Source organism: Sceloporus undulatus, chromosome 1 (genome assembly GCF_019175285.1).
Source record: "Sceloporus undulatus isolate JIND9_A2432 ecotype Alabama chromosome 1, SceUnd_v1.1, whole genome shotgun sequence".
In the NCBI taxonomy this organism is placed as follows: Eukaryota; Metazoa; Chordata; class Lepidosauria; order Squamata; family Phrynosomatidae; genus Sceloporus; species Sceloporus undulatus.
The window spans coordinates 67582723-67610542 of NC_056522.1; the positions used below are offsets into that span (position 1 = coordinate 67582723).

Genomic DNA, 27820 nt, shown 5'->3' on the forward strand with positions numbered 1-27820 from the left:
TAGTTGTTGTACGGCAGTGGCAGCATCGTGGTGGCCCCCATATGGATGGGAGGCCGCTATGATGCCAGTGTCCATATGTACTAGGGCTAGGGAGCGTGGGGTTGCTGCACATTCCCAAACCCTAGTATCGGTGGCGCCACACCACTTTTGGCCAGTGTGTACCAGGCCTAAAAGTATCTAAAAGGGAGGTGGACAATATTTGAGAATGGCATCAACTTAGTGCAGAAAATTTAGAAAATCAAGCCAGCAGAATGAATATAATACCCATTTATTCAGCAGCAAACTACTATGGCAAAATAGAGAATATATTTCAACTTGCAAATATGAAAAGAGAACTTTTGTAGCTCATTATCACCAGCGCTTTTAGATAGTTTCACCAAGCACCCTTTCCTAACCAGATCACATTTTTACAACATCTATTTAACAAGGAAATTCTGGTAAAAGTTGTTTTGGGGGGGGAAGTAACCAAAGTTGCAATTATGCCTGTACAACCAGGATGACAGTAGTATTTTTTTCCTTTTACCCTTCCTAGGCTGATACATAACCTCTACTTACCGAAACCATTTTCCCTTCTGATGGCATAAAAGCTGGTCTATTACTGATCCTCAATTTTGTCTGTAATGTATTAAAATTAATCTCCAACTGGCATTTTTCTTGGACCTTTGGAGGCTTGTGTTTACGGCGATAATCTCTGAAGTCTTCTAACTTCTTCTGCATAGCTGCCATAGTGCTCTCTGGGGTTCTGTTTTCCAGCCAAGGAGTTGTACGGCGAATCCATTCTAAAAGCTGTATTGTACACATGTGAAATCACAGAACTAAGTCAGCTAAGAAAACAGAGCAAATAAAGAAGGCTTCCTAATTTATACAGAATGCTTAGACTTTCTTGTTTTGGCATTTCAGGGAGAAAGAGTTGGATCCAGAATTGTCATGAGTGGACATCCATTCATGCCAGAGGAAAGGGAAGAGCGATTTTTGTTTAGTCTTACTTCTCCCAACACTTCTGGGCCCCATGAAAAGTTGATTTGGAGGGTCATCTAGAATGGCATAGAAAGTGGTAATGGAAGATGCAGGTGGAAGGGGGAACTGGTGAAGCTCACCATCACCCAGCCCATCCCCTCCTCTTACATAGAGCCTCCACTGGATTTTGGCCCCATTCTGTAAACAGAAAGAACCCTTCAATTTATAGTAAAGCACCTCAGGTTCCAAAGCAAAGTGAGCAACATACTGTACTTCCACAGTTTCTGAAATGAGCACTGTTTGGACCCAACAATGACCTATTCATGAGGGTGATTGTGCAGGGAATGAAATGCAAAAAAAAGAAAGAAAAAAGTGCTAAACATGTAGGTATGCATAAATGTATTTGTACTCTGGGATAAACAATGCTTTCTTTTTCTTTACAGCACAGAAAGAGATCACCATTAGACAGGATGCTATATTATCTCCTGGTGGTGTCATCCTTCAGACCAACAATGATGCCCAGTTTGGCAACAAGAACATATACAAGTTCTGCATTGCTAAATTTACTTTCAATTAAAACTGAAATCATGTTAAATGCAATGCAGATATACTCTCTGCCACTGTATCATGAGTCCCATTTTGGGAAAAGGTAAGTAAATGAAGTAAATAAGTAAGTAAGTAAAAAACTGAATCAACAGGAGATAATTGCTGTGCAAAAATGAAGCTTTTTTTGTACTTATTTTGTTACATGTTGTAATTATTATTTTTGTCATCACCATCCTCCTCCTCAAAACATCTGCTTCATAATTGTGTCAAGTTTTCTTTACCTCACTTGCTAGCCTTTCGTACTCTTCCATCAGCTTTTCATTTTCTTGGTTCACAGCAAGTACCTTACAAATCCGATTAGCTGCTGTTTCCGCCTGGAAAATACAGATGATTAAAAAAATGTGGATATACAATTTTATCCAATACTTAGACCAAAAGAAGAAGAAGAATGACCATGTAATATTTACTACAGTGAAAAATAATAGGCATGCTCACTGAAGTGGTTTTTATTCATGAGGTTCAGGTGCAGGGATTCCCCTAGGGGCCTTATTGTTAGGCTGAGTGAACACCTATGAGGAATGTTCCACATGAGGCAAGGATGCAGACACTGCAACATCACACATTTTTATGCCAAGGATTGCTTCCTGCATTTCCAGTCAAGGCACAATCTTTGTGTGAGTGCCATATAAAATGACAACATGAAAAAGGCTCTTTCAATAGAGCTTGTACAAAATTTCCCAGTGGATTATGCTCTGTCACACCAATCCAGAAAAGCACAACATTTTTCATGAACATTTATACCATCTTTCTTGTGTGAGTTCCAAGGATGACACACAGATGAATTTTTCCTACTCAGACATCTAGATAAATGTTTGCAGTGATAAACCCATTTTAAATTCATTTAATTGAAAGTGTTGCATGGGCTATTAATCATTCTAATGCTCAGCCTGTTAAATATTAAAATTCTATTATAGTTACAAGTCATGCTAGTGATAGAACTATTCTAAAGTATAAGCTGGTGTTGTGAAAAGGAAAAAAAATGCTATGCTTTAGGCTAGTTTATGCAAACAAGCTGAACTTCCTCTCTACACTCATGCATGAGAATCTTTGCTGTGAAAAGCTATTTCACCAAAAACATTTCTTAGATAATGGCAACCTGAAAGAGGACATGTACAGTAACAGAAATGGCTGTGGCTTTGTCAGTGTAAGCAGAACTTCACTTGAAAGCATAAAATCATACACAACATAACTGCAACTTGTTGACATGAAATGGCTCCAAAAGGGCAAACCATAGTCATTTGAGGCTGCTTCCTCCAGTTACAGTAGCAAAAATGATATAAGAAGAGTATCTTAAGGAAGATGTCCTGATCCTGGAGTCCACTGGTGGCACAACCCCAGAGGTTAAAGAAGTTAAAGGGGTGTGGGGATAGAGATTAAGCCCATGACTGAACCAGTTGTAATCAAGCTGTCATAGACCCTCAAGATCAGACAAAAAAAAAAAAAAAAAATAGATTCTGAGACCTGAATCATAGAACCACCCAATCCATAGGAGAAACTAGACCTTAAGTCTAGCAAGTGGCCAGAATATACAGCCCCAATAGTCTCACTCTGCAGAACTGGTGCACCAACACAAGCAGCATCCCTGGCAAGATGGAATGCCAGGCTCCAGGCTAGAGGGTTATGGCCCCCTCCCACACAAGTCTCCATACTTCTCAGTGAGAAGCTGAAGCCTGAGAAGGGCAGTTTAGTACAGTACTTAGGAAGCATTAAAGGATTCACTTGAAAATAAATTCTTGTTGCAACTGGTCTGTGCCATAGTCTCTGTCTGTGGTCCTGAAAGACCTTCTACCTAGTTACCTCCCATCTTTGTTGTTATGGGGCTTTGTTGCCAGTTTATGGCAACTAAGGCAACTCTATCTCAGGTGTTTCTTGACAAGATTTGTTCAGAGGTGTTTTGCCTTTGCCTTCCTCTGAGGGTGACTTGCTCAAGGTTACCCAGTGACCTACCATGTTACCTAAAGCGTTATCTTCAAGTAACCACACCATTATGAAACCCCTGAATGACTATTAGACAGAATTAGTCTAGTATTAGTCTTAGGCCTGTTTCCACAGGTAATAAACAGAACTGAATAGTCACATATTCATTAGCTTCTCTTTAAAGACCATAAGAGTTAGAGTAGTGCCTACTCAATCAACAGATCTTAAAAGGACAAAAAACTGCTTTTGAACTAATTTGAAAAACATAATTTCTGATTCATCAGTTTGCAACCTCAAGCTGATCATAAGGCCAAGAGCTCACTCACAAAACAGCAACCAATCAATATCCTGCTATTATTTCTTACTTTCTATATAAGATACAGAAAGCAACAATTCTAATTATTGAGTCAGTTGTGGAAACAGTTTTCTTGTTTGCACAAGAAGGAAGGAAAGGCATAGAAGCTAATGTAATGAAATCAAATAAGCAATGAAATAGTGTCATAGGGCATATGGTACACCAACAAGTAGTTAGCTACAAAGGCTTCAATATACTGCACAGTGAAGTTATGAACTGACTCATTCACAGCATGGAAATTCCAATTCCATCCTGATACATCTTGGCTCTTTTTCCTAAGTCTACCAACAAAATATTAATTTCAAGAAAGTAACTAGATTATTCTGTTTCAGCAAATACACACATAATCACAGAAGAAAAATCCCTTAAATATAAATATAGTGATAAGTCTCCATTATACATCTGTTCAACTTTAAGGTGCTGTAGGTTTTCTATTCTGTATTTATTGGAGTTGTAATAGTGCTTAAAATGTTAATGAAAGGTAAGTGGGCATGTAGGAAGTACAGATCATCATCAGCAATTGCACTGCCATATATTTGATGAATTACTCATTGTCCATAAGAGCTATTTTGGGTTTAATCTCTGCCAATGGAGATGTCAATGGTGTGTATACACAAAGAAATATGATGCTAACTCAAAGTAACTTTAATCATGCTACCATCTGGACACTGTCTGAATAATTATCACATGGAAAACCCCAGAAAATAATGTCTAAGACAAAAAGGGAACCAAAAGATTAATATAACAATTGAAATATATCAACATGCAAATGTTTTTTATACAGCAAGAACTTGAATTAAGCTTTTTAATGTACAGTAGTCTATTACTTTCTGCAGCTGTTTTTTCCAGTACCAACACAACACAATAACATTATGTCATCACGATTCAATCAGATTTGACTTCTTGATGATATTAAGAAAGCTGGGGACAGGTTTCTCTCAGTTCTACCACCATCGCAAGCCTAGTTAAGGACATAAGAGAGACCCTTCTGGATGGCTGTTCCTAGGCTGTGGAATTCCCTTACATGGGAAACTAGGCTGACTCCCTCTCTGTCCTCTGTTCATTATATAATAATAATAATAATAATAATAATAATAATAATAATAATAATAATATATTTATAGCCCGCCCAATCACAAGCAATCCAGATGGATTACAGCAATAAAAATACAGAGAATACAATAAAATAAAAGAAAAATAAATAAATAAAAGACAATAAAATAAAATAAAAGAGAGCAACGTGAGTTACAGAATTCACAGTTAGACCTGATGGGTTTGGGTCTGTTTTTTTTCTCTCCCTCCCAAGTCTGATGATGACAGTAGATACAAACAGTCATATAATGATTTATTGGTTACAGGGAGCCTTTTTATTGGGTGCATGCATGCAGTATTTATTTTAAATGGCACCCTAATGTGTTAACTTGCCTAACTGTACTTTTAAATTTTTCATTATCATATTTGGAGGTTGTTTTAGCCTTACTGTAAGCTGCCTTACTTCTCATGCTGGGAGGAAGGGCAGGATAATAAATGAATAAATGAATGGATAGCACAGCATTGGCATACTGTTAATCTGGCAAGTCCAAGGACTAATTTCACTAGTACTTTTCAATTTAAGTGGACGCTGCTTGGTTCAAGACACTCTTCCTCATGAATTTATTTGCCACATAGCTGTTGCACATTCTAGAGAATTCTGGAAGATGTACTAGGGTATACAGTCAATATACATGTTGCGTTGGCCACACATCTGTTGGAATTCAACACCACACAAACAATATACTTGACGATATGCCAAGTACTCCCTCATGGGCCCATATATTTTAAAAAACATTTGATGGCCATGAGAAAGTTGTTTTCTAGGGAAGCTTATTTGCCACTACCATATATCTCACGAAAGAAGCCTTGATAAACTTCAATGAAAGCCCAAATTTCGCTGTCACACAGTTTGAAAATGACTGTATTTTAAAAAAAAAATCAATACTGAAACAGATTAAATCTAATCTGCATTAGAACAATGTTGGTGTTGGGGAAAATTTGTTCCCTTTTCTGCAAATTAACCTTTTTACACCAAATCATATTGTTTCTTAAGGTAAGAAAATGGTGACAGAATTCATAAAGGTGTTAAAATGGTTAATGCAATTTCATTTAAAGATGACTACAGGGCATGAAAGCTTGTTTTGGTATCAGAGTCAAAAGCAGATTTTTATTTAAATAAATTAATAAACACACTTGTTCAACAACTATTTGTGACTTTTAATTAAAAAGCAAAGAGACTTCAGGGCAAATGAAAAACCCAATGGAAATCCATAGCACATAGAAGCAAGCACACATAAGAGTAAAAAAGAAACAAATAATGAATACCTGCTCTGCTCCAGCAAAAGCATGGTAGAAGCAGGAAACATAAGTCATGATAGCTCTTTCATCAGGTTTGGGGGTATTTACAATATCTGCAAAGGAAAGAGAAATAAAACAAATACAAAGAAGAGAAGCACAGAGGAAAGGAAGGGAAGCATAACTACCATCATGCTTTGTTTTCAGTGTAAAAGGCAGGTGCTAGCTTGCACTACTGTTCTGCAGGCTTTGTAAAACTGAAATCAATCATCTGCTATCTTTACATGTGCTTAGTGGAAAGTGAAAATATTAAAAGTGAAACTAAGATTATGGGAATGGCAGATAGGGAATAATGTTTGTAAAGAAATAATGCATATATCGTGTGCCCTTTCCATCTGTGGTTGTTTGATTCTCCCTTCTCCCCCCCTCCCCCATGGATAAAGAAAAAAGTGGGAGTTCAAGCCCTTATTAGTCAATGGTGATGACATATACACACTCACATCAGTGTGCCCCAGGTCACATGCTGCCATTGGCTAATATGGGGCAGGGCAATCTGTGGGAGCTCCAAACCATGCATGGGTAACCTCCTGATACAGTGGGCCCACTATAACTTGATTCAAGACATCCACTTGTATCTACATCAGCCTTTCCTAACCTAGGGCCTTCTAGAAGTGTTGGACTACCATCCATTTATCCTTAGCTAGCTGGAATGGTCTGTTAGGTAATGATATAGGGAGCTGCAGTTCAATGCACCTGGCACGAATGAGGATGGGAAAGGCTGATCTAAACAGAAGCCAGCATGCCTAAATACCCTAAAGATACCAGATCCTGCCTGACCTTGAAGGCTAGGCAAAGCCAGCCCTGGTTAGTACCTGGATGAGAGATAGCAAACAAATACCATGTGCTCCAGGCTATATTTCAGAAGAAGGAACTAACAAACTACCTCTGAGTATTCCTTGTCTAAGAAAAACCTATAAAGAATTCATGGAGCCATCATAAGTCAACAGGTGACACTTTGATGTCACACACACATATGCAGGTGAAGAAAAGGAAAGGACTTTCACACTCCCTGTGAGAGTGGTGGGGTCCCCTTCTTTGGAGGTCTTTATACAGAGGCTGGATGGCCATCTGTCAGGGGTGCTTTGATTGTGAGTTTGATGGTGGCAGGAGGTTGGACTAGATGGCTCTTGTAGCTCTTCCAAATCTATGATTCTATGAGCCAAATAAAAGGTCTTTGGGACCTATATGCCACTTTAAGTATGGGCCGACACTTTTTTCAGACCACCTCAGAAAGTACATTCACAATGAGTACTAATGTCACTTTATCTGGGAGGGCTTACAGGGAGTATTCTGCATAATGGGAAATGCCCAAGCAATTCCCAAGTAAATATCTGCTGAATTTGATTTGCTTCTTCTACTGATTGCCTTTACAGAGGAATAAAGGTCCTCTCTGTAATGTCCAGTTTGGAGAAGAGTTCTGTGGATACCTGTGGACTGCTAAAAAGACAAATAAATGGTCATAGAGCAAATAAAACTTGAACTCACTCTAGAAGCCAAGATGAGGCTGTCGTACTTCTGAAATATCATGAGAAGACATGACTGACAAGAAAAGGTGATAATGCTTGGTAAGATAGAAGCCATAGGAAAAGAGGAAAGATTCAGTCAAAGAATCCACCGCCCTGAGCATGCAAGACTTGAGCAGGGTTGTTGATGGTAGGATAACTTGCAGGTTTTTCATTCACTAGATTGCCATAAGTTGAAGTCAACTTAAGGGCAGTTATTTAAAACAACTTCACTGGGATGAGCCCACACAAATTTCTGAAACAGGTGTATTTGTGGAGAAGGCTGCTCAATTAACTGTCAACTTCACTGAATGTTAGCATCTAAGAGTATGAGAAGAGTCACAGGTTAGAACTAACACAGGCTTTCAACCAGCATGCTATTATAGATCTGGAAACCTCCTCAGCATAACTTCTTGGGGGGGCACAAAAGGACAGGAGGAGCAATTCCAGGGAAATGTGGAAAAGGGTGGTAGTCTTTGACAGGAAAGATGGATCAGGTATGAGGATGATCAAACCCGCATTGAAGATACAGAGGTAGTCCCAGATTCCAGTTCCAGCTCCTTTCTGGTTGAGATAATCATGACCAGGAATTCTACTTTATGAGCTAGAGTGCAAAGAGATGTCTTTCCGAGGGACTTGAAAAGAATCTTGATGCAGATGTTAAGGACCAATTGTAGATTCTTTCTATGAATTCTGTAAACTACAAGTATGGAAATAAAAATGAAGAAGCACAGGAGGTGCCTGTCTCAGTAAAACCCCAGGCCATCTGAAGAATGGTGTACAGAACTGCTGAATCAGACGTGTTCTAAGCTTTTCCCTCTAAGTACTGCTTTTCCAGTACTCTTCAGGAGCACTCTGATAGACAATTTGTCTTGAGTTTTTTGTGGGTTTTTCAGGCTATGTGGCTGTGTTCTGAAAGCAGCCACATAGCCCCAAAAACCCATAAAAAAACTATGGATGTCAGCCATGAAAGCCTTTGACTTCACATTGTCTTTGTTTGTCTTTGCAGGATTTTTGTCCTCCTTTGCCAGCATCATAGGAGATGGACAGGAGAAACATAAACAAGAAGAGAATCAGTGTTTGGGGTGGGGTGGGGCTTTAAGAAAGAAGGGGACAAAAAACTGTTAGAGCGGAGAGGAGAGAAAAGATTAAAAATTTGTAAAATAAAGAGGTTTTGGTGGTTTTTTAAAATCAGGACAAGTAGAATACTGATGAATGAAAGACCTGAAAAGATTATCTCCTGGATGGGGGAACTGATCTCCTGGATGAGGGAATTGTGGGGAAGACCATGTACAGTATGCTTTGATTGAGATTTCCTGCATGGCAGGGGGTTGGACTGGATGGCCCTTGTGGTCTCTTCCAACTCTATGATTCTATGACAGTCACCATTAAATCTCAGTTATATGACCTTGCCCTTCCTGGATAGAGAAAAGAGCAAAAAGCTGGATTCTTCCCACAGCCCTCTCAGATAACTAACTTGTGCAAAAAAAACTGTACTTGAGTGCTAGAACCTTTCTGTTTGAAAGTAAAATGTCTCATATTTGTGAAATTATTTACACATGTATATTGATTTTCAAATATTTCTACCTGGAAAAACCTCTCTGAAAAGGTGCAGTTGTTAATTTCTGTAGGGCAGTTTACAAACTGAGAGAACACATTATTGAGCCATTAGCAACATTTGCATTGTTTTTCTTTCTTTAAAATCTCAACCTTCTAGGGTGCAATCTGGATTTCAATTGTGTTGTGTAATGCACAAACACTATGAAATAACCATTCACATATTTACTATGACAGACATGTTTGTATAAACAGGACCTTGAAGAAGTAGAAGAAAAATGAAAAATATACAAGTAAGAGGGAGGGAGAGAAGGAAGGGAGGAAATTAACACTTAATTCTTCATTTAGAAACAGATTCAGCGTAGAACAGAAAGATTCATTAGTGACTTCAGTGGGTTTACTCTAACCCACAACCTTCTATGTATAAATATATCCAAACAATATTTATATTACATAGTTTTATTATCCAGATATATTTTTAGGAACTCTTTCATCCTTTGTGCTTCCTAGATGTAGCATATAACCGCACAATGGGTGGGCAGGAGGTAGCAAAAAAAAAAAAAAAAAGCTGCCATTCAGTGTAAGAGGGGGGTTGATGTCACCATCGCTGTTTAGACTCCACAAGAGCTCTACAACTTCATCTGGAAACACCTTTCTTTTTTGTCTGATATAGTGGGCCCTTGGTATCGACTGTGGTTTGTTTCCAGGACACACACATCCCATGCATACTAAAATCCTTGGATGCTCAAGTCCCATTAAATACAATGACATAGTACAATAGTGTTCCTTATATAAAATGGCAAAATCAAGGTTTGCTTTTTGGAATTTATATTTTTTGGAATATTTTCAATCCATGAATGCTTGAATCCATGGATAAAAAAATCCATGGATATGGAGGGACAACTGTATGCAGTCTAGCCGTTAATCTATCCTTTAGTCACCTCTTTTGCTTTGTTTTGTGATCCTAGTTGCAAGTCTTTTCACACTTCCCTGCCCTCAGCAAAACACTGAAGAATATTTTTCATGACATTTCTTTCTGCAGTTCTGCAAGCAGGCATCATGAGGATAAACAGATACAAGTCTTTGTAAAAGGACCTGAAGACTTTAAAAGCAATAACAAGAACACTCATTAAATTATCAAATGATTAAACAAGAGGAGTTGTTTACTTTACTCTAGCAACTAAGGTCAAAAGTAGATGCAACACTAAACATTTCACTCAGAAGCGCGACAGGATTCAGGATCCTTTTAAACATTTCTAACAAGGACAGCACCCTAAATTTTCATCAGCACTACTATGGTAAATGAAAAGGTTAAACCCTCCTAGCACACTATAGTCATAATGAAAAGTTCCTTGTATCTATTATTAATTACATAAATACTTTACTAAGTGAACTATAAGTAAAGATACTTTTTTGGTCTACAGCTTCTGAAATCTCATAGCTGTCCATTGACTGGTGGATTCTGGAAGCCAGCATCTAAAAAGGTCACTTTTCCAAGCTGTAAAAAAAATGATAAACATGGATCCAAAACACATTGCAGAAATAATCCACTTTGAGACTTTTACTGCCTTGGGTCAGTGCTAGGGAGTCTTTATTGTACTTTATTGTGGCACCAGAGCTCTTTCTGACAGAGAAAACTAAGGCCTGTTACAGACTGCCAAAATAAAGCTGCTTCGGGTCTCTTTGGAGATATGCTGTTTAAAGGATGCATTTAAGGGTCCAGAAGTCTAAGAGAATGCATTTAAGAGTCCGGAAGTCGCACCAAAGCCACACTCCATTCCTAAGCACTGGAGTGCAGCTTTCGTGCAGCTTCTGGATTCTTAGGATGCATGCATTATTTAAACAGCATATTTCCAAAGAGACCCGAAGCAGCTTTATTTTGGCAGTCTGTAACAGGCCTAAATGTCTCATAAAACTACAGTTCCCAGAATTCTCTAGCATTGAGCCAGGGCAGTCGAAGTGGTTTCAAACTGGATTATTTCTACAATGTGTTTTGGACCTTAGTGGCATTTCTAGATGGGCTTATAGTCATAGCCATTTTCTTATCCACAGTCCTTCTTGTGGGCCTGTTGCATGTTCAGTCCAACACAAATGTACTCACATTTCAATGGCAGTTACCCAAAGCCTGACAGGATTCCTACCATCACATTTAGTTTGACTTTAACAGGTAATTTCTAAATTGTCTCAATTCCATCTCAAGCTCCCAGCCAGATTAGAGTCTTGATGATGTATGAGAGCCATCAAGAAGTGGATCCACACTGCCCAGAGAAGCTGCTCACTCCCTAAAATATGTATCAAAACATATTTGATACACAGAGGAATTGACAATGAAACAATGTTCAATATAGAACTAGGTGGGGGGAAATGCCTTTGTGAAGTCATTTGGAAAGAAAATATGTGGAATGGTTGCTTTAGATCCAACCTAACACTTATTAAAAGCACATTAGCTCCCACCTTCTGCATCCAACATCTTTGGGATATCCAAATGTTTTTCAGCAATGTCCATGGCAAGGTTTATATTTCCCAGAGGATCATCCTGCACAAAAACCATAAAATAAAGTTAATCACTAACATACATGTTTGGCAACCATGTTTCAATTGCTGAAATAAATATATCAAAATAATATTCAGGAAACAGAATATTAAAGAGTTTTAGTGAAGAGTGGTAGAGAATTTACAAAGTAAAAAACAGATGCAAATGACCTCCACTTAAAACACTTTTTCAGTTATAATTTTAAATTGAACCTCAAATAATATATGTGTAGCAAACTCTCAGATATATCTATTCAGAAGTAAGATCCACTGAGTTCAGTTAGTCTTAATCCTAGATATTTCTTCCAGAATTACAGACTAAAGGTTTGTTCCTGTTTGTTTAATCAGAAGAAAAATCTACTTCTTTCAGGACTAGTGTCAAATAAGTACATAGTCCTGACAGCAAGACATTGGCTAGGTGAAACATCATACAGATTAATCATGGAAAAGGTGTGAACTAAGTATCAGGCAAACTATTGAGGAGCCATAAAATAAAAATCAACCAGCAAAAATCCTTTATGAAATCTAAGCATGGAAACCAGAGTATTACTGCTCAAAATCAGAAACAATGTTTTTAAAGAACCAACTCTAGATTAGCCTCTGTGTGTATGGCCTAGCTTGGAGAAATTTATTTGGTTATTATCTGTGAAAAGATCTGTGAAAGGGAATTTTCTGAAAATGTTAGCATACAGCTGTTCTGTATTCTGGGACCATCATATTTTGCAACTACTTCATATGGAGACTTATGGCTAAAGATGCAATGGTTCTAAGACAGTCTATTCAGATGAATCACCTGGCCAATATAACAGAGGACAGAAGCTACTCCTTTCAACACTATGGGGTTACAGCCTAGCTAAGGACCAATGCTTGGACCAATTCAGCAGATGACAGAGGCAGCCACTAGCAAGTGACTGTTGCATCATGCCAGAAAACAAGTACTGAACATGGCAGTGTAAGTACATAACTAGATTTTCATGAGCGAGCAGGTCTTACCAATTAGGTGTCTCTGAAATGCTTGTTTGATATGTTTTCAGAAACCCTATGATGGAGCATCAGCTGGAAGAAAAATTCATCTGGAGTGAAAGATTACAGACTGGCTATTAGAATAACTACATAAAGGTGATTGATTGACTCTCATCCATGACCCTATCCCACACTTTGGTCCTTTCCCACATTATTTCAGCAAGAAGAATAGTGCTGTCCATTACTGGGAGCCTGATGCTTGCACATGGAGTTAGCAACATGAAAAACTGTCTTTCAGAGAATCAGAATGTTTTCCCACCTAGCTAAATCTTTCTCCATCTGGGACAGGGAACTTTTCAACTTCCAAATGTTTTGGACTTAATTTCCAGAAGTCTCAACCAATATGGCCAGTAGGAGGGGTTGTGTGATTTATATTCCAAAATATCTGGAGTGATACACAGTTAAAATATCTGTTTGCTGTGAATGGCCAGGAGAATGGATTCGTGTCATTCAGAGAGAAGATTTTCCCAGCCCTACCTGGAAATACAAGCATTGGCCCTGAGCCCTTTCTCTTGCACAGACTCTTAAGAATGAGCTACATTACTTTCGCTGCCCACATAGTCTCACTATTTAAATGTTGCAATAGAAATAAGAGAGCATCTACTACACTACTTAAGCAACAAGAGAACCAGAACCTGAATATTAACACCTACACTGCAATCTGAGCCTCCCTTCTTAGTTTCATCATGTTCAAATCAGCCATCACAGAATAGCAGTAGAAACCTCAACAGCATGTAACAACTTATGAAATAATGGAGAAATCAGTTGCTATTCAATACCTATAGTTTGTTTAAATTTTATCTTGTAAGCTTGAGCCCTAAGGTTACTATACGTGTTTTTTACTGGTTCATTTTTAGTTGAGGGCCCTTGCATGTAGAAGAGTAATTTATGCTTTTGAATATTATATACATATATTCAAAATTCCATAGAAATGAGTGGGACTTACTTTTGAATAACTGTTATAGGATCACACTGTAAATCCTGGGTTCAACTGTGGATTGGATTATTAGTTAATAAAGCATAGTGTTTCCTACATCTCTCATATTCAGTATTGTTGACAGAAATCTAGCAAACCCATATCTGTTAAAGAGTTAAGATGTCATAAAGATTAGACCAAGCCTATTTAAAAAAGCTTTACCAACAAGGCTGTTCTTCCAGCTCTAAAATGAAAGCAAGGAAAGACATGCAGAAAAGAAAACTGAATCAAGCCAACCACACTCACAAAAGCCACAACAATAAATCAGTAAAAACAAAGAGATTTTTAAAAGCAAACATCTATTGCATGCAGTGTGTGCCTCTTCATGCAGGATTGTTGTAGCTCCTGACAAAATTACTGTGTTCATGTGTTTTGTCAACTGTCAAAAAGTTTTAACCACAACTAAGCCATCCCAAAAACAGTCATATGTAAAAGTTTAACTATCTCCTTTACTTCCATTAACATCAAGTAGAATTATGTTGCAATATGTTTTAACAGGATTACCATTGTATTATACAATATATGTGACATGGACTGAGTGCAAGACATTAATAAGTGTGGAATTTAAAAAAAAAATTTTTTTTTCAATTAAGTAGCTTCCTGAACAGTTTGGAATCCTAGTGTTTGAATCCTAGTGTTTGAAGCTGGTCTACAATTTCCAACGTTCCTGAGAACTGACCATGCTGTTTCAAACTAGCAGGAATTGAAGTTGTAAACATGTGAGGCAAACCATGTTGCAAAGGCTTTACTAGCAGCATACCCAAACAGCAGTTTATTTTTCAGAGCCTGCTTCAACTCCTTTGAAGGCATACAAATTGAGTTGATGGGGTCATTTATTGTCTCACATATATCTCCTGGACAAGAGCCACAAGGAAGGATGGCCAGTCCTGGTTTTACTATTAAGGAAACATGCTAAGCACACTGGAAGGGAGCCAAAATCACTCCAAATCAACATGCTGTGTCACCCAGACTGATGACCTTAGATAGCTTGGAATAGTCAATAAGATCAGGTCGGTGTCTATGGATAAGTGCACAGAGGCCAAGGCCGTCTTTCCAGCTTCACAACAAGCAACCAAAAATAAAAATGGAAAGATGTTAATGAAATATTGGTAACATCCAGCAGCTTGAGATCTGACAACATGCAGAAGCTACATAATGTGCCCTAATAATGTCACATGAAATAAATAACAATTCCAGGGTTTGCTGTGATTTGTTTTGCTAAATCCCATTCAATGGTTAGCACACTGAGAAGGCCAAAGGAATTAATTTATGGTATGATTTTTAAAAAATTACTCTACTTCTAGTGCATACCCAACATTGCCAGTATTAAATGTCATTTCACATATATTTTAGGACTGTATCCAAGACTAATCGCCTAAACACTAGTCACTTCTGTTTAGGAATAAACCTGGAACAATCCTGTGCACAGATTTTTTTACATATGAAGAATGGACCTGTGTTTACTTTGTCACATGTACATGTAAAATGAAGCCACAGAAAGATATTCACATTGATTCTGCAAATTTTCTATCTCTCATGCTGTCTTTTAAGATTTATATACATAGAGCACACAAGGTGGCTCAGGAAAAAAAATCTGTTCAGATATGACACCACAAATCCAACTGATAAATGTTATACCAGCAATATAAGAATAATATATTTAACCAACTTTCAGAGCCTCAGTTAATCAGACCTAGCAAATATATACCACAGACATGATTTATTTATTTATATTTATTCAATTTCTATGTCACCTTTCTCCCAGAAAGCAACCCAATGCGGCTCACAAGATGATTGTGTCAAGAAAAGGGCCAGTATTTGGAGATGGTGTTCTCCAAATATACTGGACAACAGTGCCCACCATTCCTAGAAAGTACTGGAGGTGTGGACGTGGCACCGCACTTGCGTTGTGCATGCACGCCACATATGGATGGCGCCACGTAAAGATGGTGTCATCCATGCATATTAGGGTTCTGGAGCGTGCGGATGCTATGCACGCCAGAACCCTAAAATTGGCCTGAGGACAGCGATTCCCGGGTCCTAGTTTCTCTCTCCTCCCCCCCCCACTTGCTTCTTTTGTCCTCAGCTTACTTCAGTTGCTGCAAACTGAGTGCAAAGTGCAAAAGTAGTTAGCACTTGATTGGGAGTGATGAAATGTGGGTGCAGAGTCTTGCCCTTCTCAGTAGGCTCAGGCAAAACCAAACTGTTGTAGCGTCCTTCCCTAGCATGTGTGTTCTTCTACACTGATAACTTCTGACATCTTGATGACACGCAGATGTTGCTTGGCCTAACATATCCTGGCTTTCATCTGTGAAATGCTGGAGGACATGCATAGGATGATTACAAGTAGCAGGGAAGTTCAAATGGAAGAAAAAAAATGATATGTAACTCAACAAACTGGAGTGAACAGCCTATTTAAGCCTTTACCATTTCTAATACACAGCAAAGTGTTTTAAATCAACACCAAAGATCTGGTCTTTACAACCGTGTCTAAAACATAACTGAAAATATTTTCAACCATCTGTAACTTAATTCTGCAAATGGACTATTAATATCCATAATGCAAATATTTTCTATTCTGTTAATAGCCCATTATTAACTCTGGAGATTTTTCCGTCGGTTTAATCTTATCCTTTGCACTCTATCTCATAAATGTTTTAGGAAACTTGAGAGTTTCCCTAGTCGTGTACAATTACAGTACAGTAATAAAATTATCTTCTGTTCTTTTAAGTTCTACATAACAAGTACATTTTACTGTCACTGGAACAATAGCATCTATTAATCACCCTCTAATATTCAGTTTATGATATAGTACCCCTGCTACTACACTGTTCCCCTGAAGTTCCAGTGTTGTGGAAGCTCTCACTGACTTCATGCTTGTTTGCAATGCTAATAAATTTAATAGAACCACATGTATTCCATGCAGTCTGAGAAGAGAGAAAAATGACACATTACAAAAGCAATGCAGCTGCTGCTCTCTGTTGGCTCCAACCCCTGATGCTCTAGGAACAATATGATTATTTCCTCTGCAAGCAGTCTCCAAGAAGCAACCGTGCTGACAGGTGAAATATACACACTCCTGGCTCCTCCTTGCAGTTTTAACAGCCAGAGCCATGTGTGAGTACAACTATACTGTAGAAATAATGCAGCATTAAACCACTTTAACTGCCATGGCTCCATCATTCAGAATCCTGGGCTTTGTAGTTTTGTGAGACACCAGCACTCTTTGGCAGAGAAGATATTGTAAAACTACAAATCTTAAGATTCCATAAGATGGCGCTACATCACCTAAAGTGATGTCAAACTATATTATTCTCTACAGTATAGATGCACCCTGAGAAGCATTTGTGGTCAACTGTCAGCTGTGCAAAGGACACATAAAAGAACGAGATGAACAAGACAAACAACCAATAAATATTACAGTCGTCCCTCCACATTTGTGGCTTTGACACTCACGGTTTTGATCATTCGTAAGGTCAAGTCCCCATGCACACTCCTCCTCCCTCCTGGACTTGTCTCTTTCAAAAGAAAAAAGCCCAGGAGGAAGGGAGCAGCGAGAAGGGTGCACGCACCAATGCTGCCCCTTTCCAGAACTGATAGCTGCCTTTCCCCAGGCAGCTCTCCATCCTGGAAAGGGCTGTGGCGGGCCAATCCCCCATCTCTTTCCAGGATGGAGAGCTGCCTGGGGAAAGGCAGCTATCTGCCTGAGAAAAGGAAGGGAAGACAGTTAAACGAACGGGAGGGCAGGGGAAGGAGCATGCATGTTCCTGGTCCTCTTGCCTGGACCACCCGGCCCTTTAACTGGCTTCCTGGTGGGAAAGTTATTTGTGGTATTTCTACATTTGTGGGGGTCATGCACCCCTAACACCTGCAAATGTGGAGGGATGACTGTATATTTATAACAATAAAAAATATACAGAGCTAAAGAGAATGGCCTACATACAATATGAAAAATTCCATGCAACGTAGCCAGATACATATATGGCCAAAAAAGCACCAATTTCTATCTAAATACATGGTATAAATATATGAGAACACATACTAACAAAACTAAACCAAAATTAAATGTGGTATATAATATGTACACAATCAAGACCAAGAGATATGTAAGTAAACAAACTCTAGCAGTGTGGTCAAGTACTGTAGTTATAAAAGTACAAAATAAAATTACTGAATGACTTCAAACAAACTGTGAATGATAAAGAACCCAACTATAACACAAAACTTGTTTGTGTGTCCTCTGTATTTGTCATTTAAACTTTTTGCTGTCAGTTGTTCAAATTACAATTATGTAAGAACTGTAGCACTCTCAGACTGCAAGAACTAAACAGTATCCTCTGTTACATCTGAAAAACAGTCAAGCTCAGCTGCAAAATGGTTAGTGATATTTTCTCATCTAGAAATTATTAACTTTACCTAATATGGAAATTTTGAATGTTCACATTTCGGTAAGGAGCAGTTTTTCTCTGACACCACAGCAGCAGCCCTTCTTTGGCAGATGTCTCTGAAAAGATCACCAAGAGAAATGTAAAAACGAAGTACAGCAATACAAATTCATAGAATCATAATTCAAACCAATTTCACTGTGGCTTCCCAGCAGCCAGATAGTAATTGAGTACCTATATGAGATAACATTGATAATTCAACAGATGCCACAATCCTAAGAAATTTTTCCCTGTTTGAACATGGAAAGATCACCTTCTGATGAAGGTGTCCCTGTTTTGTTTTGTTTTGTTTTGTTTTCCTATGTGGTTTCTTATGAAATCATTCAGTTGGTACGACTGAATTTCTATTTCAACATATAATGGCTCATTTACATCCACAAAAAGAATGACAAAATGGCATTTATCTAATATTTCACTATGCTTCGTATTATTATTATTAGTAGTAGTAGTAGTAGTAGTAGTAGTATATTTGTATCTAGCTTCCATAGCCTAACAAAGGCGTTCAAATCATTAAAATATTAGATGCAGGTATCAAACTTCATTTCATCTACAAATATACATATGAGCACTTTCATTTGATCATTCTTAAGACATGATTATCAACATACCAACCATATAGCAGTAAGACACAGCTTGGTCCCACTGGCCTGGTTCAGGCAATTTTATCTTAACTAAATAAGCAAGGCTTGTGGAGATGCATACAGCCCTGCTACACTTCTATCTTTATGATTAAGATTGATAATTTTGTCACCCAAGATATTAAACCAAGTTCAAATTGTGGCTTTATCATGATTTGTTCCATGTCATTAGCCACAGTTTCTTGCTTCAGACACAGGAGATTACTATAATTAATGGAAGATATCTTGGTGTGTTCATACACTCAAAAGAAAAGAACAAAGGTGCAATTGGTGCTACCCAAAAGCTTAGCCTTCATCAAAAGCTAACAGAATTCTCAGCACCCTTGTCTAACTATATGTAGCAGGAGTTGGGTGAAGTCATAAAAATGTAGATATGATCAGATGGTGAATCCTGAGATCTGCTTCATTCATTCTTTATGAACAAAGAGGCAAGAATGTGCTGACCCACTGCAAGCACATTAGAAAATGGGGCACTTCTCCTCAAACTCATGTTATGCTGAAGAAATGGCCTGTGCTAATTCTAGAATTATGATCTATCTTAGTTTGTGGAGACAAGTTGAAAGCCAACATGGAATGGTGCTGAAAGAGGGGCTCTGGGGGCTGAATTATACTGAATGCATAAACATCCTCCTTCAAAGCAGCTTCAAAGCTGCATCCTTAGTGGAACTGTGCCTTTAAGCATCAAACCATCAAGGCTCCTAAGTTTTATACTTCCTAATGTTTACTGAACAAAGCTCGCTCTGTAAAAGCATCATTCATATGCAGAGTGGATGCAGAAACACATCATAGATTTCTTTCCAAAGCATGATTTAATTGCTCCCATATTATCAGGGTAAAGTAAATTTGTAAAGAATAATTATTCCCTAATGCAACAAATTAAATTTAGGAAACAGTAAATTTGTTACATATTGCACTGCATAATGAAGAACATATGCTTGATAAAATAAAATGTACACATTCATAGTATAGGAATAAATCTCAGGTGCCTGAATTGTTAATTTATTTTGTTAAAATAAAAAGAAGCACTTTAATGCAGCACTAACCATAACAGAGACCACTCAAGGATCAACTTCCTGATGTTAATGTTATGCCTCTGTTCAACCAAAGAGTTTTGTTTCCCTCCCAAACAGAAATAGATTTCAGTAGTTTCACTGAATAAGCATATATGCACAATCTGTCACAAATTTCATAAGATCAGCCATTCAGCCACTTTTCTCTGAAAGAAAACCTCGGTCAAATGCAAAATCTTTCTTAGGACAGTCAGTCAGGGGTCTTTCCATTTTAAGTCAGCTTTATGTCTCAAGGTCAGATAATATGACTCATTGGCGGGATACACACCGCCATTTAGTACGTATTGTATACGTAAAAGATGGCGGCGCCCCTTCTACATGGGCGCCGCCATCTTTACGTACTGGACGCACAGCGTCCAGACGTGTCGTGGCGCCTATGACGTCGCGAGTCCGCACCAGGCGCCTCGCGACGTCATTGAGGCGCCGCAAAAAGAAGCTCCGAAATGGAGCTTCTTTTTTGCTCCGCGCGGGAGTCGCGCGGTTTGGCTGCTGCGGCTCCTGCGCGGAGCAAATGGCGGCGGACCGCCGCAAAGCGGCGGTCTGTACCCCGCCATTATGATTAGTCATTTGATGAAAATGGAAAGACCATTCCAAACACTGTCAAACTATCTTACTTGCTGAGCAACATACAAATGTCTTCCTACATCTGAGAGATGAAAGTTGTTTTGCATACAGTCTATGGAGATCATGAATATGACATTATAACTCAGCATTGTCAATAAAACTATCATTTGCTTAAAAAGCCTGACAACTCAGGTCAATTCATCTTGGTGTAAACTCTTGAGGATATTTGTTGTGGCTCATATTCTTACCTTCCACAGAAATATCTTGAATGGCAAAGCGAAGGATGATAGTCCAGATCATACCCAAGGTCATTTTTATATTTCCATCTACAATTTCTAAAGTAAAATAAAATGAATATCTTGAATATACTGGTCAGAGAAAAAAGACTGCTATAATTTTAGGTATTAATCACATTCTCATACCTGATTAAATACATTTTTTTCTGAAGATAGATAGCTTCAACTTAAAATCATTCAATTTGAAGAATTCCTAAATCTGTAAGTTTTGAAGCAAGCCTTTGGGACATAAGAAAGCCCAAAACACGCCTCCACATCCCTTACAAGGCTTTGTGGGACAATTTTGCTTTTGCAGAAGCAGGTGTAGGGAGGGGGGCTACAAGGTCTCCTAGAGGACTAACACCTGCTTAACTGCTGTGGCTCAGTGCTATGGAATTCTGGGATTTGTAGTTCTGTGAGATACTTAGCCTTGTCTATCAGAGTGCTCTAGTGCCACAACAAACTACAAATCCCAGAATTCCATAGGATGGAGCCATGACAGTCAAAGCGGGGTCAAACTGCATTAATTCCACATTGTGGCAGCAGCTCTAGTCTTCCACAGTTATCCACTTCTGGTTTAAATTATCTGTACTGCTTTGCACTCACTGAGAATCGAAATAAATCTGTAATGAAAATGCATATTAGACAGAATATCAGATTGAACAGAATATCAGAAGGCCGCACTTCAGGAAAATACAGTCATAAGAACAACCAGGAAAGCCACCTTGAGGAATGGAACACTTCCAGGAAAATGTCACCACCACCTGTACCCCAAACGTAGGGGAGGAAGATCAGGAAAATCACCTTCAAGACAATCCAGAAATTAATTATATCCATGAAAAGTGGTATCAAAAGCTCTGTTTTGATTGTAGAGTATAAGTAGTCTAAATGACATAGGTCAGAATCATGTTAGTATACTACACCAGCAGTTGTCCTTTCCCTGACGCTGTACTACAGGAGCAAAAGAAGACAGACAAAATCTGCTGGCTTCAACCAGCCTATTTCTCCTGTTCCTCACTTCCTTCATAGCTCTTGCATTGGTGATCTTCCTCCTGTCACAGCTACCTATTCCAGCACAGCTATGCCAATATAGGGTGCCAACAAGATTTCAGCCACAGTGCCTTTGATAGATTATTGTTTAATGTAAACATATCTCCCCTAAGTGATAATATAAGTGAATATGGATATTTGGACTCGAGATCATTAGGATCAGAAATAACGTAACTGTAATAACAACACTAACTTAATATTACAAATATTCCAGTATCATAAATGAGAAAACAACAATTTACGCAGATGTGATTTGCATTAGGCATTGGTGGCAGAAAGTCACTAATAGAGGGAGAGATAAATTAGCTGATGATGGAAAGGAAGTAATGTACGAATGTAGAGAGCATGAGTAAGTGATTGATGAGAGTAAGTGAACTGGGAGGAGTAATGAAAGTATTGTGAAACTCGCTTGGAGGAAAACTTGAAGTTATGAAAGAAGAGTGAGTAAAGACAGGCTGTAAGGAAAAGAAGAACAAAAGAAGGAAGGAATTAGTTAGGGATGAGGGATAAGACAGAGGATAATAACAGTGAAGGGCACTAGGGAAGATACCAAGATGATGGAAATGAAAGATGAAGCAGGTGAGATTTATCACCATCTTGATTAACTGGGTAGGGTAGAAAATGTGCTTGCCTTACGTACAAAACGATATGCAGTGGTAAACTCCCTTGTTTGTATTATTTCTATTTGATTGTTTGTTTTTATATGAATGTAGAGTTTTATTTTAATATTAATAAAATTTATAAAAAAAATAAAAAATGTTAATGTTAATGTTTTTATTGCAACACTTCATTACAACTTCCAGTAGAATCCAGTCAGAGTGAAACACTTTTTAACTTCCAGCTGATTTCAAAGGAAAAGGTTTAAGTTAGAAATGAATTCTTATCAGCTATGGTTGCATTATACCTTTCACATTTCCATGGAAATAATATCAAATCTTCTATTTAAATTTGAAAATGAGATTTAATTTGAGTCAGTTTCATTTCACAGGATGCTTGGACTTGGACTGGCTAATGAAGCAGGAGTTACATAAAGAAAGTCATTTTTAAGGTATTTTAAACACCCATACTACTACGACCTCATTCTTTATGTCCTGCCTACTCTGTCTCTGAGCTGTTATTCTCTTGTACTTCCTGGCAGCTGTTTGTCCAGTCTGCATTTTTCTTCGTGTCATCAAGTTATTTTTACCTGTCTACTCCCAAGCCCTCCCCATCTCCCTCCACATACATTGATTCATTTTTTCTTATCACAGTTTTAAACACAGATAATTATTTTCACAGCTAAATATATAGATTTTAGAGACCCAGTGTGGTGTAAGTGGCTTTGTCTTGGATTAAGATACTAGATGATCAGGGTTTGAATCCCCATTCATCCATGGAAACCCACTGAGTGGGTGATAGGGTTGTCATAGGTTGGGATTGATTTGAAACCACAAAACAAGATCAAAACATAGTTTGTTTGTTTTTAAATGGCATATGGCTCCTTAAATGTATATACAGTACCCCATGCAAATTTTCACCTGTTTGCACACAGTGTGCATGAACTTGGTATGACAGAGAGATAGCTACTCACACAATATATTCTGCTTTCTGTGTTGTTTTAGTTTAATAAATAATAATAATAAAATTTTTATTTATATCCCGCCCTTCCTACGATCAGGGCGGCTTACAGTAAAGTTTAAAACAGCAGCAACAATCCATACAGCAATGCACAAAGATTAAAATACAAAAAACAATACAAATACAACAATTATTCAAAAATAACAGGTAAAAAGCCCCATAGACCAACCTCATGGCCACGGAAGAGGAGGGAGGCCCACAGGATTTTTATTTTTATAGTTTAGTTGCTATACACACACACACAGACACTAAAAGAAGTTATTTGCACAGTGCTTTATGCAAGTGATGTCCTGTTGAAACTAGGTCCCCTTACCTATGCATAAAACATTAGTATACCATGGATCTGTGAGTTGTGGCCCATTCTACAGTTTCAACATAAAACAGCTGCTTGTAATGTTGCAATAGAACATTTTTTTACATGATCTGCATCATGTTTAAATCAGACCTAAGCTTAATTACATAAAGCTTCCGCCTCCTTTTTTTACATCTAGTTGTTTAATTGGTTTAGATTTTGTCCAACATCTTGTTCAAAATTGTAGATTATGGAGAGGAAGTAACTAAATAATTCTGAGGCTTTGCTATGAGTTTTATTCTCTTTAAAACATTTTATATCTTCAGCAGGTGGGAATTGCATTGGCTAACAAAATGACAAAATGTAAAAGGGGGGGAGGGGGGGAGTACAAAAAAATCAGCCTGGCATGACTGAGATAAAACAGTTAAAACATAATGGCATGCATCTTCTAATAGACCTTAACCACTTACTAAACTAAAAACAAAACAGCTTCATTTATATACCACTTCATACCCAACCAGCAGTGTCTAAGTGGTTTACAACTTTAAGATAATTGGCCCCAACAATCTGGGTACTCATTTCAGCAACCTTGGAAGGATGCAAGCCTGAGTCGAGCTTGGGCCCTTTTGCTGGTATTGAACTCGCACCCTTATGGTTTTGAGTGAGAGGCTGCAGTACAGGCATTTAACCACTGTGCCACCGGGACTCTTTTAAATTAAGCAGGTTCTCATAATTTTAACCCATTCGGGTTGAGTGCCAAATTTAGCTATTGATATCTTCTAGATGACAGCCAACATGGTGTAGTGATTTGAGCATTGGATTATGACTCTGGAGAATCTTTGCTCAGCCTTGAAAACCTACTGGATGACCCTGGGCAAGTCACAGTCTCTCAGATTCACAAAAAGGCAATGGCAAACCTCCGCTGAAGAAACTTGCCAAGAACCTCCTGTGACAGGTTTGCCTCAGGATCATGCTTAGTCAGAAACAACTTGAAGACACAGAACATACATCTTCTACATACCTTCTGCACCAATTGAGACCAGTTTAACACCTTTGCTGGCTATGAAATCCAAAGCTTTGTTGACATTTGCAATTTTATGGAAACGCATCTTTCCTCTATCTGGTTTTGGAAGTCTTTCCCCTGTAAGAAAAAAACATCATTGTCAATCTATTTATTCGACATCTGGTTGCACAGACATACCAGTGACTAGACTAACACTAGAACGTCTTACAGTTTTTGATTTGTTTTTTTTAGTTACATAAAAAATAAAAAATGTGCAGACATAAAAGTGATTCAGTTCTGAGTGTTTTTGGTACAGCATAAATTTAAATATCATATATGTACAAAATCTATCAAAGAATGTGTACGCTTACTCTCGTGTTTAATTTTTTTATTAGTACTTTAGCATTTTTGGAGTACAAAACAGATATCTCCTTCAACTTTTTCCCTCATAAACTGATCAAGCACTTTTGGTCTTTTTCACATGAGAGGTTCCCGATTCTTGCGGTTGTTATTTGTCCTTCCTATTATTTGAATCCAGCCTTGTTCAACATGAGATGTTCAAGAACATATGCATCATATTCTTTTCATGGCAAGTTATGAGATCTGATGGCTGCACTCAGAAATGTTTTGAAGGATTACTCAGTAAAGATGGAATTCTACATAATTCATGTGAACTATTATAATATTGATGAACATATTGGCTGCAATCCAACATCCCCTCAACATAACATAAATATTTGCATGCAGAGATGTTATATGCCATCACTATACATCCCCATGCACAACTGCAGCATTGAACAACAGATACCAATGACTGGGTGTATTTTCACAATACACTGAAATAATATAATAATATAATAAAATTTTATTTATATACCGTCTTTCCGGAGATCAAGATGGTTAACAGCATATTAAAACACAACAATATAACATCATCAACAACCATAAAAACCATCATAAAATTAACTCACATCATACACCTACATTACTACAATCTTAAAAATCTCAAGCTAGCGACAAATGCTGCTGAGAGGGGAGGGGTGAGTACTTCAGGGCTTAGGGGTAAGCCTGCTAGAACAGGTATGTCTTTAACCCCTTTTTGAATTGGTCCAGCGAGGTGGCCAAGCGGAGCTCGCTGGGAAGGGAGTTCCAGAGCTTGGGGGCCGAGGTAGAAAAGGCCCTCTGAGTGGTGGTAGTATATCTAGCTTCTGGAACCCTTAACAATTGCTTCCCGGCTGACCTGAGTGTGCGAGGCGGATTGTATGGAGAGAGGCGGTCCTCCAAGTACCCTGGGCCCAAGCCATTTAGGGCTTTATAGGTAATAACCAACAACTTGTATTGCGCCCGGAACGGAAGCGAATAGGCAGCCAGTGAAGGTCTTTAAAGACCGGTGTTATGTGACTGGCCCTGGAAGTACCAGTGACCAATCTTGCCGCCATATTCTGCACCAATTGCAGCTTCCGGGTATGGTACAAGGGTTACCCCATGTAGAGCGCATTGCAGAAATCCAAATGCGAGGTTACCAGAGCATGTACTACCGTTTCAAGGTCCCCCCGGCCCAGGTAGGGACGCAGCTGGCGTATCAACCGAAGCTGATAACAGGTGCTCCTGACCGTCGCATCCACCTGCAATGTAAGGTGGAGCAACGAGTCAAGGAGCACTCCCAGACTGCAAACAGAATCCTTCATGGGAAGCGTGATCCCGTTCAGGACAGGTGAAAACACTGCCATCCCCGAGCCCGGAGAACCTATCACGAGCACTTCTGTTTTCTCTGGATTCAAACTAAGTCTGTTTTCCCTCATCCAGCCCATTACCGACTCCAGACAGGCAACGAGAGGAGAGATGCCATCCTTGGTCACTGAATCAGTCGGAGACATAGAGAAGACTATTTGGGTGTCATCAGCGTACTGATAACCCCGCGCCCTGTGCCTCCGGATGATCTCTTCCAGCGGTTTCATGTAAATGTTGAAAAGCATGAGGGACAGAATGGCTCCTTGAGGGACACCAGATGTAAGGGCCCTCTTATCGGAGCACACGTCCCCCAGCTGCACCATCTGGAACCTACCTGAGAGGTAGGAACGGAACCACTGGAGTGCAGTGCCCCCGATTCCCAACTCCCCCAGGCGCTCCAGAAGGATACCATGGTCAATGGTATTGAAAGCCGCTGAGATGTCCAAAAGCACTAACAGGGACACGCTACCCCTGTCCATGCCCAGACGAAGATCATCGACCAAGGAGACCATGGTGGTCTCAACCCCGTAGCCTGCCCGAAAGCCGGTTTGAAATGGGTCTAGATAATCCGTCTCATCCAAGATCAATTGAAGCTGGATTGCAACCGCCTTCTTGATCACCTTCCCTAAAAATGGCAGTAGCGATACTGGCCTATAATTATTATGCATCAGGGGGTCGAGGGAGGGCTTTTTTAGCAATGGTTTTACAGTGGCCAATTTTAAGCTAGATGGAAATTGCCCATCCCTCAGTGATGTATTAATTATACAGTGTAACATGGAAGTTACTACCGTTCCCCCCTGAGCCGCTAGCCACGAGGGACAGGGATCGAGGGAGCAGGTTGTCTTCCTAACGCTTCTAAGGATCTTGTCCACATCCTCGGTACTTACAGACTCAAAATGATCCAGTACAATCGAGTCCATGGAAGCTCTGGAAACCTCTACACTGGTATCTGCACTAATACTGGCATCAAGATCAGCCCTTATCCGAGAGGTTTTATCCGCGAAGAAGTTGTTAAATTGGTCGCAGCAGGCCTTAGATGGTTCTAAGATAGGGTTCAGGGCAGGAGGGAGCCGAGTAAGCTCCCTCACCACTCTGAACAGCTCTGCCGGACGCGACTCCGCAGACGCGATACGTGCAGCAAAGAACGAATTCTTTGCTGCATCTATCGCCTCTCCGTAGTCCTTCAAAAGAAGGTCCAGGAGAGCCTTGTTGGCTAAGCGCTGATATCTCCGCCAGTCACGCTCTAGACATCGCGCACCCGCTTCCTTGCCCGGAGATCTTCCGTATACCAGGGCTGTTTTTTGGAAGCAGGCCTGAGAGGA

General features: G+C 39.0%; 1 protein-coding gene across 2 annotated transcripts in view; it reads right to left on the reverse strand.

The window, feature by feature from the left end:
* Positions 1 to 27820, reverse strand: part of ACTN2 (actinin alpha 2) — an 82173-nt gene that overhangs the window by 35484 nt on the left and 18869 nt on the right. The window contains exons 3-10 of one of the 2 annotated variants that reach the window (XM_042441899.1): positions 24786 to 24905; positions 20779 to 20865; positions 18230 to 18317; positions 14792 to 14870; positions 11737 to 11818; positions 6194 to 6279; positions 1785 to 1877; positions 556 to 786 (exon numbers count right to left, since the gene is read on the reverse strand). In XM_042441899.1, the coding sequence (XP_042297833.1) occupies positions 556 to 786; positions 1785 to 1877; positions 6194 to 6279; positions 11737 to 11818; positions 14792 to 14870; positions 18230 to 18317; positions 20779 to 20865; positions 24786 to 24905 (866 nt within the window). Of the gene's footprint in view, positions 1 to 555; positions 787 to 1784; positions 1878 to 6193; positions 6280 to 11736; positions 11819 to 14791; positions 14871 to 18229; positions 18320 to 20778; positions 20866 to 24785; positions 24906 to 27820 lie in introns of those variants that run through there. The other variant, XM_042441907.1, reaches the window with a different exon arrangement.